We start from the raw sequence: 13369 nt of genomic DNA, 5'->3' as shown, positions 1-13369 counted from the left end.
AAGATATTTGAGCTAAAACTTCCTTTACTCATAATATGATTTGGGGGCCTGTAGTTAGTTTACTTTCTCAGTTACCACAAATTGGTCTTGTAGGGCTGGGACAAGTTGACAAACCTTATAATGTATATAACTCTTTCAAGTATATGAAAGGGACATTGGGAAGAAATAGTTGGTTTATTGGAGATGTATGGAAACTTTCAGGGGCTGGAGCAAGTCTGGTATGAATTCTTCCCTGCATCATCTTTCTTTCTCCATCCATTCATTAATCCATCTATCCTTCCATCCATCCAATGCACATTTACTGGGAGTCTTTTGAGTACCCAGGCACTGTACTAGTTTTTTAGAGTAGAAAGATAAATAAAAGACAGTTTAAGTTTTTAGACAGCTCACAATGTTGGGTACAATAAAGACTAAGAATTAGCTATGATGTAATGAGGTAAGCTGTAATAGAGATGGGTATGTCTGAAGTTATACTGAAGCCTTGAGCAGCTACCTCAGGCTGAAGAAATATGTGTGCATGTATGTGTTTGTGTCTGGGGAGGGTAGTACCTAAAGGTGAGGGAATATGCTGTTACCTCTTTTATTTCAGCTCTTCATTTTTATCCACTGTAATCTGGAGGTCACTAACCCCAGTTTCCTATAAATGAACAGTTTTATAGTTTTCAGTATAAAGCTTTCATTGCTCATAGGCTGAGCCATTCAGATTCCCTCTGGGATAGTGTATTCATCTTGAGAAGATTAATTTTCAGACTTTGGAGCACTTAAAAATTACTTTGCTTTAAAAAACCTTGGCATTTTCATGCTACTAAATGGACTTTCTTACTTATAGTTTAAAGCTTTCAGTAAGGCAAAATTATCTTCTTTTGCTACTAGCTGATTTAAAAAAAATTTTTAATGTTCTTTTGAGAGAGAGAGAGAGAGAGAGAGAGAGAGAGAATGAGCAGGGGAGGGGCAGAGAGAGGAGAGAGAGAATACCAAGCAGGCTGTGTGCTATCTGCACAGAACCCAATGTGGGGCTTGAACTCATGAACCGTGAGATCATAACCTGAGCTGAAACCAAAAGTTGGACGCTTAACCAACTGAGACACCCAGGTGCCCCTTGCTGCCAGTTGATTTTAATGGAGGATATAGTACTCTAGAGATGGATAGATAGAAACATAATATGACCATGTTTATTAAGAATGACAAATTTAAAGGTAGGGATAGGAGATGAAGTAACAAAAGAGATTAAGATATAAATGGAGAGTCACAGCAGGTCGTGAAAGGAGAGGGAAGAGAGTTTCAGGAGATAGGAGTCAGGAGAGTCAGACGCTAAGCAGCTGGAGTGTTGAAAAGAAAATACTGGGTTTAGCTGCTTGGAGGTCACTGGTGATCTTTGGGAGAACAGTTTTAACAAAAGGATGGGAGCACTGGTCCAGTTGCCTCAGAATGAGGACTTCATAGAAAAGAAATGGTTATCACAAAGGAAAGCTATTCTGTGAAGAGGGAAGAAAGATGTAAGAGAAAGATACAGCCACAGCTGGAGGTGAAAAGGTTTTATAAGGAGGGAGAAGTCTTTGAGGAGGTAGGATGGAATCTTGATCTGATGAGCAAAATGCCTTCCACAATATTTTGTTGAAAAAATTAACTTGAATACATTTTTATTTGAAAAATTATGCTGTTTGGATTATGATGGGCCAGTTCTTTAAAATTTTATTTTTTATCATATAATTGGTGCTTTATAGTCATATTGAATTATTGTCTTCTCTTCATAATGAATTTGTGGTTTATGGGAAAAGAGGTTTTTAATACTTCAGTAGAGAATATCAGCACCATCTGGTTCTTTCTTCAAGTTTTACCCTTCTCTGACATTATTTTTTTGCTTCTTTACTCTATTTTTCTTTCTTTCTTTCTTTCTTTCTTTCTTTCTTTCTTTCTTTCTTTCTTTCTTTCTTTCTTTCTTTCTTTCTTTCTTTCATCTATTTATCTACCTACCTACCTATCAGTCTATCTATAATTTTACTGTGGTAAGAACAACTAATGTGAAATCTATCCATTTAGCAGATTTGTAAATTGAGGTACAGTTGAAATACAACATTATGTTAGTTTCTTATGTATAACATAATGCTTTGATATTTGTATCTCGTACCAGATTTTAAGGTGTATAATACAATATTGTTACCTATAGGCTACTCTAATTTTTTTTTTGTTTACATTAAGTATTTTATTGTATGTGGCTGCCAGTGTATATAAAATAATTACCCATGGGAAATAGAAGTTTATGAAAATTCAGAGAGGTAGATGTTAAGGACTGACAAAAGTAGAAATTTATATATTATGGCACGTGTTACAGGGATAAGCTTTCATACAGGGTCTAAATTTAGTTCTCCTTTGAATATGCACTGGTTCATGAAAAATGGCTTAGAAAACCATTCAAAGATTCCTTTTACTACAAAAAGGAACAGACTTTCTGGGGTCTGAAGGGATTTGTACTTGAAGATACTCCAGTCAGCAGGGGGTGATGTTGAGCATTCTGCAGACAGAATTGTTTCAAATCTTCAGCTGCCTGGGAAACCTTCACGCGGTTGAGCCCGGCTTCCAGCCGGAGCTGTTGAACCACTTTCTTCATTGCGGCGACGCTGGAGGAACCCGACATGGCGCTTGCGAGAGCGAGACAGATTAGGCTCGCTAATCTTGATAATTTTTAAGATTATTTTTCTTGATTATGAATTTTTGATTTTCATAGGGATATTTATATTTTGAGCTTACCGGGACAACTTAAAATCTAAAGAAATGTTACCATAAAAAAACCAATACCACTCAATTTCTGTATACACCACTATTTTGCTTTTCCATTGGGTGTGCTTCTTTTCACTTTCCAGCCTTGCCTTTGGTGTAACTAAGGATCCTTTTCTTTTTTTTTTTTTTTTTTAATGTTTTTTTATTTATTTCTGAAAGAGAGAGAGAGACAGCTTGAGCATGGGAGGGTCAGAGAGAGAGGGAGACATAGAATCCGAAGCAGGCTCCAGGCTCTGAGCCAGCCGTCAGCACAGAGCTCGACATGGGGCTCGAACCCACGAACCGTGAGATCATGACCTGAGCGAAAGTCAGACACTCAACTGACTGAGCCACCCAGGCGCCCCCCTCCCTTTTTAAGATTTTGTTTTTAAGTAATCTGTACACCCATGGTGGGGCTCATACTCCTAACCCTGAGATCAGAAGTCACATGCTCTACTGATTGAGCCAGCCAGGTGCCCTGATACTGAGGATTCTTTTGACTGCAATTGACAGTAGGCTCATGCAGGAATAAGAAATTTACTGGCCATCACCATTTGGGCCTCCAATGTGATTGGATCTGGTTTCTCTCTTTTCATCTTTTGCTTCTTGGACAGGCTATTTCCTCCTGGTTACAAGATGGCTACCACAGCTCTAAATCTTCTTAGTTTCTAGTTCATGTGAAAAGTGTCTGCCTTTCTTCCAGAAGGCTCAGCAAAAGTCTCTTTCCAACTCTGTGGCTCTGGTTGGACCATCTCTGAACCAATTGCTGTCACTAAAGGAATGCCGTTAAGACTGGGTCTGAGTTGAGTATGGGAGGGGTAGGGCCAGTTCTCCTATTAACCACTAAGACTAAGTGTGGAGATGGGTGGACCTTTGGGGGAATACAGGTAAATAATCAACTGTGGTGAGTTTGAGGATTTTGGAGTTGATCAAGGGAAAGGCATGACTATGAGATGTCAGTAACCCACAGTGAATTTTATTTGGGTGGTGCTTTGACAAGACTGCATTCGAGGGGAAGTCCTTCACAGCAGGAGATTTTCCAGAGCCCATGGCAGGGGACCACCACCTATAAAGGGAAGCAGGCAAGGACACTCCTTGGGGAGAGGGAAATCTGAGTTGGGCTTGTATGTCTAGGTGACACTGCTCAGATGCAAGATGATCAGAATTGATCAGAAAGCTTTGGAGGGCAACAGTAACTTCTATAGCTCCAGGATTTGTGTTATCTATGGCTAGTAAATGTTGGGTTCATTTTTGCAGTGTATGCAATGCAGTCACGCTATAAATAGCTAAGAATATGCTTATTTGGGCTATAATTAAAGCAACTGAAGGTGTAATAATTAGAGTTTGGCATCTAAGGGCTTTGAGTGCATATTCATGGCCAGACTGCTGTGAGGAACTAAACAACAAGGGGCCATTATATACGGGTCACCTTTAACCCATGTTTATAACATTAACAGAAGAGGGCCCAATAGGTGCTGGGTGGCCAACACACTGTAAATGTCCATCTTGCTTTTGCCTTCACGTTCTCTCCTAGAGTCTTCCTGGGGTGCTGCTTTAGAACTGACAGAAGAGGAGGGGCATCTCTGTGGCTCAGTCGGTTGAGCATCCAGTGTCAGCCCAGGTCATGATCTCCCAGTTTCTGAGTTTGAGTCCTGCATTGGGCTCTGTGCTGACAGCTTGGAGCCTGGAGCCTGCTTCAGATTCTGTGTCTCCCTCTCTGTCTGCTTCTCCCCCACTCATGCTGTCTCTATCTCTCATAAATAAATAAATTAAAAAAAATTAGAACTGACAGAAGAGGCAAGCAGTGGTGATTTGAGTGTGTGTATGTGGACTAGAGGAGGCAGGGGATAGGCAATTGAAGAGTGCTCTGCTTTGGGCTGCCTGCAGTCTCATTCTGGCTACACGGTAGGAGATAATTGCTCCAAATGTTTGCTCATATTTAGAGATTTGTTGTAATTTAATTGAATGCGTTGCAAGGCCATTTGTCACGTGTTTAGTTCTGGGTCTAGTCCATGTTAAATTTCGTGGCATGTTCCAAATTCGTTATAGATAAATTGAAACTTGAAATGTTGTAGGGCATGATTTTGACTTCATCTTTTTCAATACTCTCCACACCAAAATGTGTATGCTTTTATTATAAAAGTAATCATGTTCATAAGGGAATATTCTAAACATATGGACCTGTAGAAAAGAGAAAAAAAATGATTTAGCAGCATCTCCTAAATAGAACTACTGATTACATATCAGTGTACAATAAATAGACTATAACCTAGAATATTCCAACCTGAGTTAACCCAGAGTAATTTTATATTTCTGGAATCTAGCTATCTCATCATTAAAATGGCATAGTCATTGAAAAAGTCTGTTTATCATGTAAAGTCTGGTGCTATATGATATGGGATATATGCAAGTAATGGCAATAAATATGTGAAATAGACATATTTCTTAAAAAGCTTTTACTTCATATGACTATAGTGTCTTTGAGTCAGTTGAAGAATTTATTAAATATTCGTCTTCAGTTTACATCAGTTGAAAACATGGATTTACTAGTAAGCAGAAAAAACTCCCATATTGTGTTTATCTACAAATGGAAAAAATAGTGTGTTATGTGATATTCCTAAATATTTGGTGATGGGTATATTTTACCTGTCAATTCTTTTTTTAAAAAAAGTTTATTTATTTCTTGAGAGAGCGAGAGCATGAGCAGGGGAGGGGCAGAGCGATGGAGACACGCTCTACCTATAGAGCCAGCCAGGTGCCCCATCCCTGCTCTATTATATCCACTATGCTATACACTGAATTTTTCCCACTTCTCTTTACCCAGTGTTGCCCCCAGTTATCATCCTCCCTTCTTCCCTTCACAGCTAAGTTTCTTTAAAGACCCATAAACACTCAGTCTTCCCTACCTCCCACTCCTCTTACTACAAATCTAGATTTTGTTACCATTGTGCCCACTCATCCGCCCTCACCAAGAACACTAATGAACTACTTGCTATTAAATGGCATGGAAAGTTCAGTCTTCATGTCACTAAACCTTGCCTCCCAGGTACGAGCCCAAATTGTTCTCCTTCCTCTCTGCCTGCCTCTCCCAGAATCTATTACTATCTACCCTTCCCAAACCTCCCATTTAATGCTTGTATGCTAAAGATTATGGTCCTAATGTTCCTTCCCCTATTCCCAGGGCTTCAAATACAATCAGCATATGGCTCACTTCCAAATCACTACCTCTATTCTGCCTACAAGACATTCCTTTCTCAAACACAGCATATCCCAAACCGCTCTCATTTACCTTCCACTCCATGAGATCAACAACAATTATTCAACTGTAGTGTGCCACCATTCAACATTGGAGTTGTCAAAAATGCAGATACCTACTACCTCCCTGTAATCCACCTCCCTCCAGGAAACATGACTTTATAGGATTTTATATATCTGAGAGAAAATCTTCGTATATAATAATCACCCCCAGAATATGATGAAGCAGGCTCCAGGGTCAGAGCTGTCAGTACAGTTCCCGATGCGGGAACCCAGAAGCTGTGAGATCATGACCTGAGCTGAAGTTGGATGCCTAACTGACTGAGCTCCCCAGTCACAATGCCCGCAAACTGGCCTTTCCTTTGAAATGGTAACTAATTTCATACAGTGATTTTAATTAATTAACTGATTTATTTATTTAAAATGTTTATTTATTGGGGTACCTGGGTGCTGACAGCTCAGAGCCTAGAGCCTGCTTTGGATTCTGTGTCTCCCTCTTTCTCTGCTCTTCCCCAGCTCATGCTCTGTCTCTCCTTCAAAAATAATTAAACAGTAAAAAAATTAAAATGTTTATTTGTTTATTATGAGAGAGAGAGCACAAGCAAGCTAGGGGTAGAGAGAAGGGGTGGGGAGAGAATTCCAAGCAGGCTCCACCCTACACCACAGAGCCCAACAGGGGCTCAAACTCACAAGGGGTGAGATCATGACCTGAGTTGAAATCAAGAGTCATACACTTACCCAGTTGCCACCATACCGTGATTTTAAACCATGCACATTTTATATTCTGGGAATACCCTTTTGAGCTATACATAGCGTATGGCCAATCACAGCTCAGGATGTCTGGTAATAGTGTCTGCAGGTTGATGGGGAGTACCCTGTATCAGTACTCCAGGACTGATGGGGAGTATCCTGTGTCAGTAACTCTGGGACTGATGGGGAGCATGTATAACAGCGCTTCTGCCAGTCATCGATGCCTTTTGTTTCTTCTTGCTTCTTTGCCTTTTCAGGTTTCCTTTTCAGCCTATATACTTAGACCATCACTTGTAAATTACTTGTGTTCAATGAAATTTGAGATTTTCTTAGATGAAATCATCTCTGAGGGTCTTTTTAGATCTTTTCCTTTTATATCCTGTTCATGTTATGTGGATCATCCACTGACTATTTGAGATTTGGTAGATGACACCATAACCGTGTCTCAGTGGATAACCAATTGTTACTCAATTATGATAATATTGTATTTCATATATATGTATATATTGTTAAGTTTTTGTTTTAGTTTTGCAGCCTCCTGTATCACCCTGTCATTGATTCTTGTTTTGTTTAATTCATATTCTTACTAAATTGCTCAGTAGTGTGAAATGTTTTCAGAGGACTTTCTTCTGACTCTTGATTTTGTTTTCTTTTCATCTATTATTTGTATGCTATCTCTCTCTCTCTCTCCCTGCTATTTTCCTATACTGTGTTTGTGGATTTACCAGGCCAGTCTCTTTTTATCTTGGTCAAGCCCTAGCCTGGCCAGCTCTGTCTGGGCCAGTTTGCTTTTTATGGTGCTGGTGAATTTTCCTTGCCTTTGCTCCCAACCAGTAATAGATGAGTTTGTTTTCCTTTCTCACACCCTGATTTGAGAGCTCTATATTGCTCAGTGTCTCTGCCTCTCTCTTGTCTGTAGGGGCCCTAGGGATGCGAGAGGAGGTAGAGTGGTCACCTGTGCCTGTGGCAGCCTTCCTGGACAGTCTGGCTTCAGCCCTGTCTTTTGTGGTTTTGTTAGGTATCTTGAACCACCGTTTCCTCTACCTGGATGGTCTGTAACTTGTTATCTTGGAAGGTAGGGAGGATGTTCTTAGACTTCGGATCTTCTCTGTAATTTCCTCACCAGGTTTCCTCAGAGTCAGTTCCATTTGTTCCTTCTTCTGTTTGACTATCTCACCAGGCTCCATTTCCATTCCCCCCACTCCCCATGCCTGTCATCCCCTTCTCCCTTTTATTCTGGTTCCTTGTGGGTGTGTGTGAAGCTTCACGTGGCAGTTCCTTCTCTAGCCCGTCTTCCACTCCTCATACTCCTCATCATTGCTGGAGAGCTTTAGCCTGGCTGCTATTTTTATGGTCTGTGGCTTTTACTGTTACCTTTCTTTTTGCACAAAAACACCAACATGGTAAAATTTATTTTTCTTATCTGGTGGAAAGGGACTGTAGTGAAAGTAGTTGTTCTTCTTGGCATTTTGACTTCTTCAGGCTGTCTACATCCCCTCTGGATCTGTCTTTCTCTAAATTTGAGAGTTTTAGTACGGTTTTCAGAAGTTTGGTTATTCACTACCTCATCACTTCTCCTCTTTGAGGGGACTTTAGTTAGCACCTTCACAAACGCACTAAGCCTAACCCTGAAGATTCTTGGAAACATGTACTTTTCTTGATGGTCATCATTTTTTGAAGACATGGCATGAGGTTGGGTCCTTTTCTTTGTTTGACTGCTGCTGGTGTATATTTCTTATGCTTTATAATTTGCTTATTTACTTGTTTAATCTACAGTGTTATAATTTCGAAAGTGTTTTTTGAAAATAGTCCTTGGGCTATCAGATTTGAAAAATGGCTGTTTATCATAATTATTCTTGTTGGTTCAACAGTTCAATTTTTTGATGCTGGTAGACCCCTGGATAGATAATCTTTTATTTTGTTTCTATGATGTGAGCTATTTATTTAGTACAGATTATTTTGTACATGATGTGAATGTCTTTTCACCATATTATTCTAGGGCTTTATGTTGTGTGAGTGTGTGTGTGTGTATGGGTGCGTACACTTTAATGTTGTCGAATTGTTCCTTTCCTGTATAATTTATTGTTTCCTCTAAGCTTAGAAAGTTCTCTGTCTTCAGAGTTTTAATGTTTCTGTCTTCTGTGGCTTGATCTTCTAGCAGGAATTTTTATATTTATTTATAGAGAAGACTATGCGGAGAGAATACTACTATTTATTATCTCCTGTATGTTGTGCTGTTGCATTTAACACTGTAAGATAGGTAAGTAATCATATTTCCCACATTGGGAAATAGAAGCTCAGATAAGATAAGGGTCTTGCTGCAGATCATAATCAGGCACAGAGAGGCTTGGAATCCAGAGGTGTCTGATTCCAAAGCCCATGTTGAGTAAGTACATTACCACTTTTTCAGTTGCCTTGGTAGTCAGAGAGAAGGTCTGTGTGAACTCTTCGAGGGGAAGGAGAGGGAGGCTTTTCTGTAAGCTTAATGAGGGCAGAGACCATTTCTTTTGTTCACCATGTATCTAATGTTTCATGCAATGCTTGGCACATAGTGAGATAAATAAGTATTTGTTGAGTGAATGAACCAAAATAGACATGTGCTTGGACAGAGATGATGTTATACACAACAGGTTTTCAAGGTTATTTTTCAGAAACAAATGTTAGCACAGTGCATTCATTGTAATCAGCTTCTGAGTTTTGTTTTCTTCTTTAGCAAACACGTGTTGACTGACTACTATGCATGGGTTGTGGTAGTTAACATAGTGGTAAATGAGGAGGTGATTACTTGGGCCTCCTGGATTCACCTTTACACAAATTATTTCCCCATGTGCCAGTGAGGCAGCATTTGTACCATCCAAGGTTACCAGTAGAAATAATGAGCTTTTTCATCTATTTGGAATTTTGTTTCTATACATTATTCATCCTTTTATTATCAATATGTTTTTTTGTGTAAAATGTGATATTCAGGATTATTGAGTATTAGTGATAATATTCACACAAAAAAGGTTTTGGTTATTAAAAATTATTTAAATTCTTTGATATATAGTATAAAAGACATTTCTTTGTCTCTTTAACCCTCTTTATCTCTCTTCTCTCTGCGCCTGTGAGAGCTTATTTTCCTTGAATTCTTTCAGTTCTCTTATTTTACTCTGTTTTTTTTACCAAATGAAACTTCAGGAAAGTAGAATTTTTATCAAGGAAAGTTTAAAGTTAGAATGTAGACATAATATGGGCATGGTATAGATTATAAAGGTCTGATAGCACAGTAGTCCCACATCTGTGATTGAAGTGGAAAGAAAATGCTGTATATAAAAGGTTCAGTATGTTTGGATATAATTGTCAGTAAAGGAGGTGAACAGATTTTACTAATAATATATATGAGGATGGTGGAATATTTTTGAAATCGTGAAATGACTTCTATAAGCTTGTATGGGATTATATTGTCACATAAATAAAAATTCATGCATTCTTTGGAATAAAAGCCCGCCAAAGAAAACAGTGAACTGAAGAATAAGTAAGTCGCCTTTTGCCTCATCTTGAGGCAGCCCTAGATAATCAGATTTTCAGCCTTCAAATAACTTCTAATTGTCTAAACTGAAGCTTTTTTCTTGTCTGCTAAGGAAATGTATTAGTGGCCACATGTGGTTGCTGAGAGGCTGTGCTTCCCAAAGCCATCTGGATTCTTTGATAGTCGTCCAGAGAGCGAACTGATATGCTCAGCTGGGGTGAATGAACAGCGAGAATACAGTCTTGCTTTTTTGTATGGGTATGTTAGTGCTAATAAAAGGTTAATACTCTTTTCCTTATAGGGAATCAACAGATAATGTTTTGATAACCCTTGTCTCACCAGTGAACCATATGGCCCTCATTTTCTTACAGATACGGTTGAAATGCTAAAGAATAATGTTAGGAAAGGATCCCTATGGTGTGCTGGCTCCTGTTCCTTGCCTAAGCATTAAAGCGTAGGTGTTTTATAATATTGGAGAACTTCCCTCATTTGTTTTTAAGATCCTTTATGGATCCATAGTGAGAAGTCGGAAGATCAAGGGGATAATAGGATTGATTCTCATCCTGTGCTGGGTTTTCTCATATATGTGGTATTCATTTATAAAATCTTTGGTCCAAGACCCATAAAACAATGTTACTTTCAAATAGCGTCTTCCTGTATATTATATTGTATAAAACCTTTAGTTCCTGGGGGAAAGTTATAAAGAGGGTTCCCTGTAGTCTGCAAATTCATTTTTTACATGATCATTTAAAGTTCTTACTTTTCCTGAAAGGTGAATTCTGATTCCTTCTATGTGTATGCTAAAGAAATTGGGTGGTTAAATGTCTCCTTGCCTACTGTGGCTAAGAGGGGAAGGGCTAGAAAGAATATTTTAAGTTTCTTAGTGTTGTTTGAAAAAAAAAATTTCTTTCATGGTGGCTGAATGCCAAGGCTGGAAAAGTGTTATGGAAATGTCTGTGGTCAGGACTGCCTTTGACGGGAGAAAGGTTAAATATGGTAGTTTTGATAGGATTTGACAGCCATTTTTGATCTATATATATATATATGTTTCATCATGGTTCCCTTCTTTACAGTGGAATAATTAAGCTATTAAATATTTTACTCAATTGAGAAGGAAAATGATTACCATAAAACTACTTTATTTAAATGACATTATGATATAAAATGTTTTAAGCGTTTAAAATATTCATCTGCAAAACATATTGCCATGGGAAATGAACAATCCTCCCTTACTCCCTAGTCTCTCTTGAATTAAGTTGATTCAGTAACCCTTTTTCATTCTACCTGGCAACTCTTGCTTGCTGGTATAAATTATAAAACACAGGGTAGAGATATATGTTAATACTTAATATGAAAAACAAATGTTTGTTGACTATTACCAGGAAGTACATGAAGTTATTTTAAGAGTGTATTAGTAGTACTCTGGGTAGAGGATATCTATCTATCTGCACACGTACATATGTGTGCACCCATATACACAATAATATATGCAATAAACTTTAAGAAGATAATCTATTTGATGTACTTTTGGGTGGTTTCCAGTTTTTTTTTTAATTTTTATTTTTAATGTTTTATTTATTTCTAGGAGAGAGAGAGAGACAGCATGAGCAGGGGAGGGTCAGAGAGAGAGGGAGTCACAGACTGAAACAGGCTCCAGGCTCTGAGCTGGCAGTCAGCACAGAGCCCGATGCGGGGCTCGAACCCATGAACCGCGAGATCATGACCTAAGTGAAAGTCGGATGCTTAACCGACTAAGCCACCCGGGCGCCCCGAGTGGTTTCCAGTTTTTTACTAATGTGAATAAAATTGCTGTGAACATTCTTATATAATTCTTTATGTGGACAGCGCAAAAATTAAAGTGTTATACATATGTAGGATGATTTAAAAAATTACATTGCTAATTTTTTTTTCCAATTTTTTCAGTCATAAAATTTAAGTACTCAAAAATAGCAAGAAATAGAGTTCTAATATTAGTGGGCATGCTTTGTGTGGAAGAACGGTGTCATATGCTCTTCTTAAACTTCTAAAGATCTAAAATTTGCACCATCAGTATTTCATATAGTACATAATTTAAGTCACTTCTGGCTAATTTAGAATATCAGAAATGAGTAGTCTTGGTGTATCAGAATAAGTCCCCCTTTATTATATTAATTTGAACTGTATTTCTGCCTAAGCTAAAAGTAAGCAGGGTTTTAATACCAAATTTCCTTACATTGAAATTTGTGAATAAGAAACCATTTCTAGATCTTTGCTAAAATAAGACAGTAATATTTAATATGGAAACAATAACTGAGAAACTAATTTGGAAAGTTATATTCATGATGTTAGAGGACTATGAATATAAAATGTATGAGTGGAAAATTAAGATTTCATATGGCTTTTTGCACCTGGTTGATTAAGTCCTATACGGTTCATTGTCTTAAAGATGAAAATTGTACAAGGTTTTTGGAAGGCAGGAGTTGTATATTAAAAGTTCTTGTTTCAAAGGTAGTACAAACTCTTTTTAACAATCTATCATCTTCCATTTACCAAAGGAAATACGTAAAAAGAAAAGGAAAATGTTCAGTGGGAACAAAACATTGAGATGATGAAAAGCTACAAGGAAAGTAAAAAGACTTTAGAAAGACTACTAAAATGAAACTAACTTTTTTCCTCAACAATCTGTCTGAATTCATTTTGCTTTCATTATATATCTAGCCTGGAGGCAAAGTATGTTGAGCATTATAACAAAGACGGTGTTATAAGGAGGGCTTTTAAAAAAATAATAAAGTATAGCATATGTGTAAACCATGCAACTTTGTAACAGGAAACTTTATAATAAGGGAGGACTGTGCTTAGCTTTCCCACAATTTTGGAAGAATGAGTTTTATTAGGTGTTAGACAAAGAAATTATCAACTGACTTTTATGCTGTAAGGTTGAAAGATTTGTTATGACCATTTCTAGACTTTAGCAGTGGTTTTAATGTGGGTCCTGATATATTAGAAACAGTGCCTAGCACTATTAATATGTCTACTGTTGCTAGTTCTCTTAAGGAATATGATGTTTAACTTTTGCCTTTCAATGAAAGATTATTCAAAATCCTGTTATTCTGTGGTTTT

The 13369-nt window shown here is 37.9% G+C and overlaps 2 protein-coding genes across 3 annotated transcripts in view; one reads left to right on the top strand and one right to left on the bottom strand.

The window, feature by feature from the left end:
- BBS9 (Bardet-Biedl syndrome 9) overlaps positions 1 to 13369 on the top strand; it is a 454413-nt gene that overhangs the window by 40803 nt on the left and 400241 nt on the right. The window lies entirely within an intron of this gene.
- Positions 2298 to 2646, bottom strand: LOC120244574 (guanine nucleotide-binding protein G(I)/G(S)/G(O) subunit gamma-5-like). The gene has a single exon (XM_039251163.1). It carries the CDS (start codon positions 2633 to 2635, stop codon positions 2429 to 2431), a length of 207 nt encoding a protein of 68 aa, XP_039107094.1. The 5' UTR covers positions 2636 to 2646; the 3' UTR covers positions 2298 to 2428.

This window comes from Hyaena hyaena, unplaced genomic scaffold (assembly GCF_003009895.1).
Source record: "Hyaena hyaena isolate Hyena2069 unplaced genomic scaffold, ASM300989v1 scaffold_387, whole genome shotgun sequence".
NCBI lineage: Eukaryota > Metazoa > Chordata > Mammalia > Carnivora > Hyaenidae > Hyaena > Hyaena hyaena.
The sequence above is the reverse complement of the archived record's forward strand: the minus strand, read 5'-3'. Positions and strand labels throughout refer to the sequence as shown.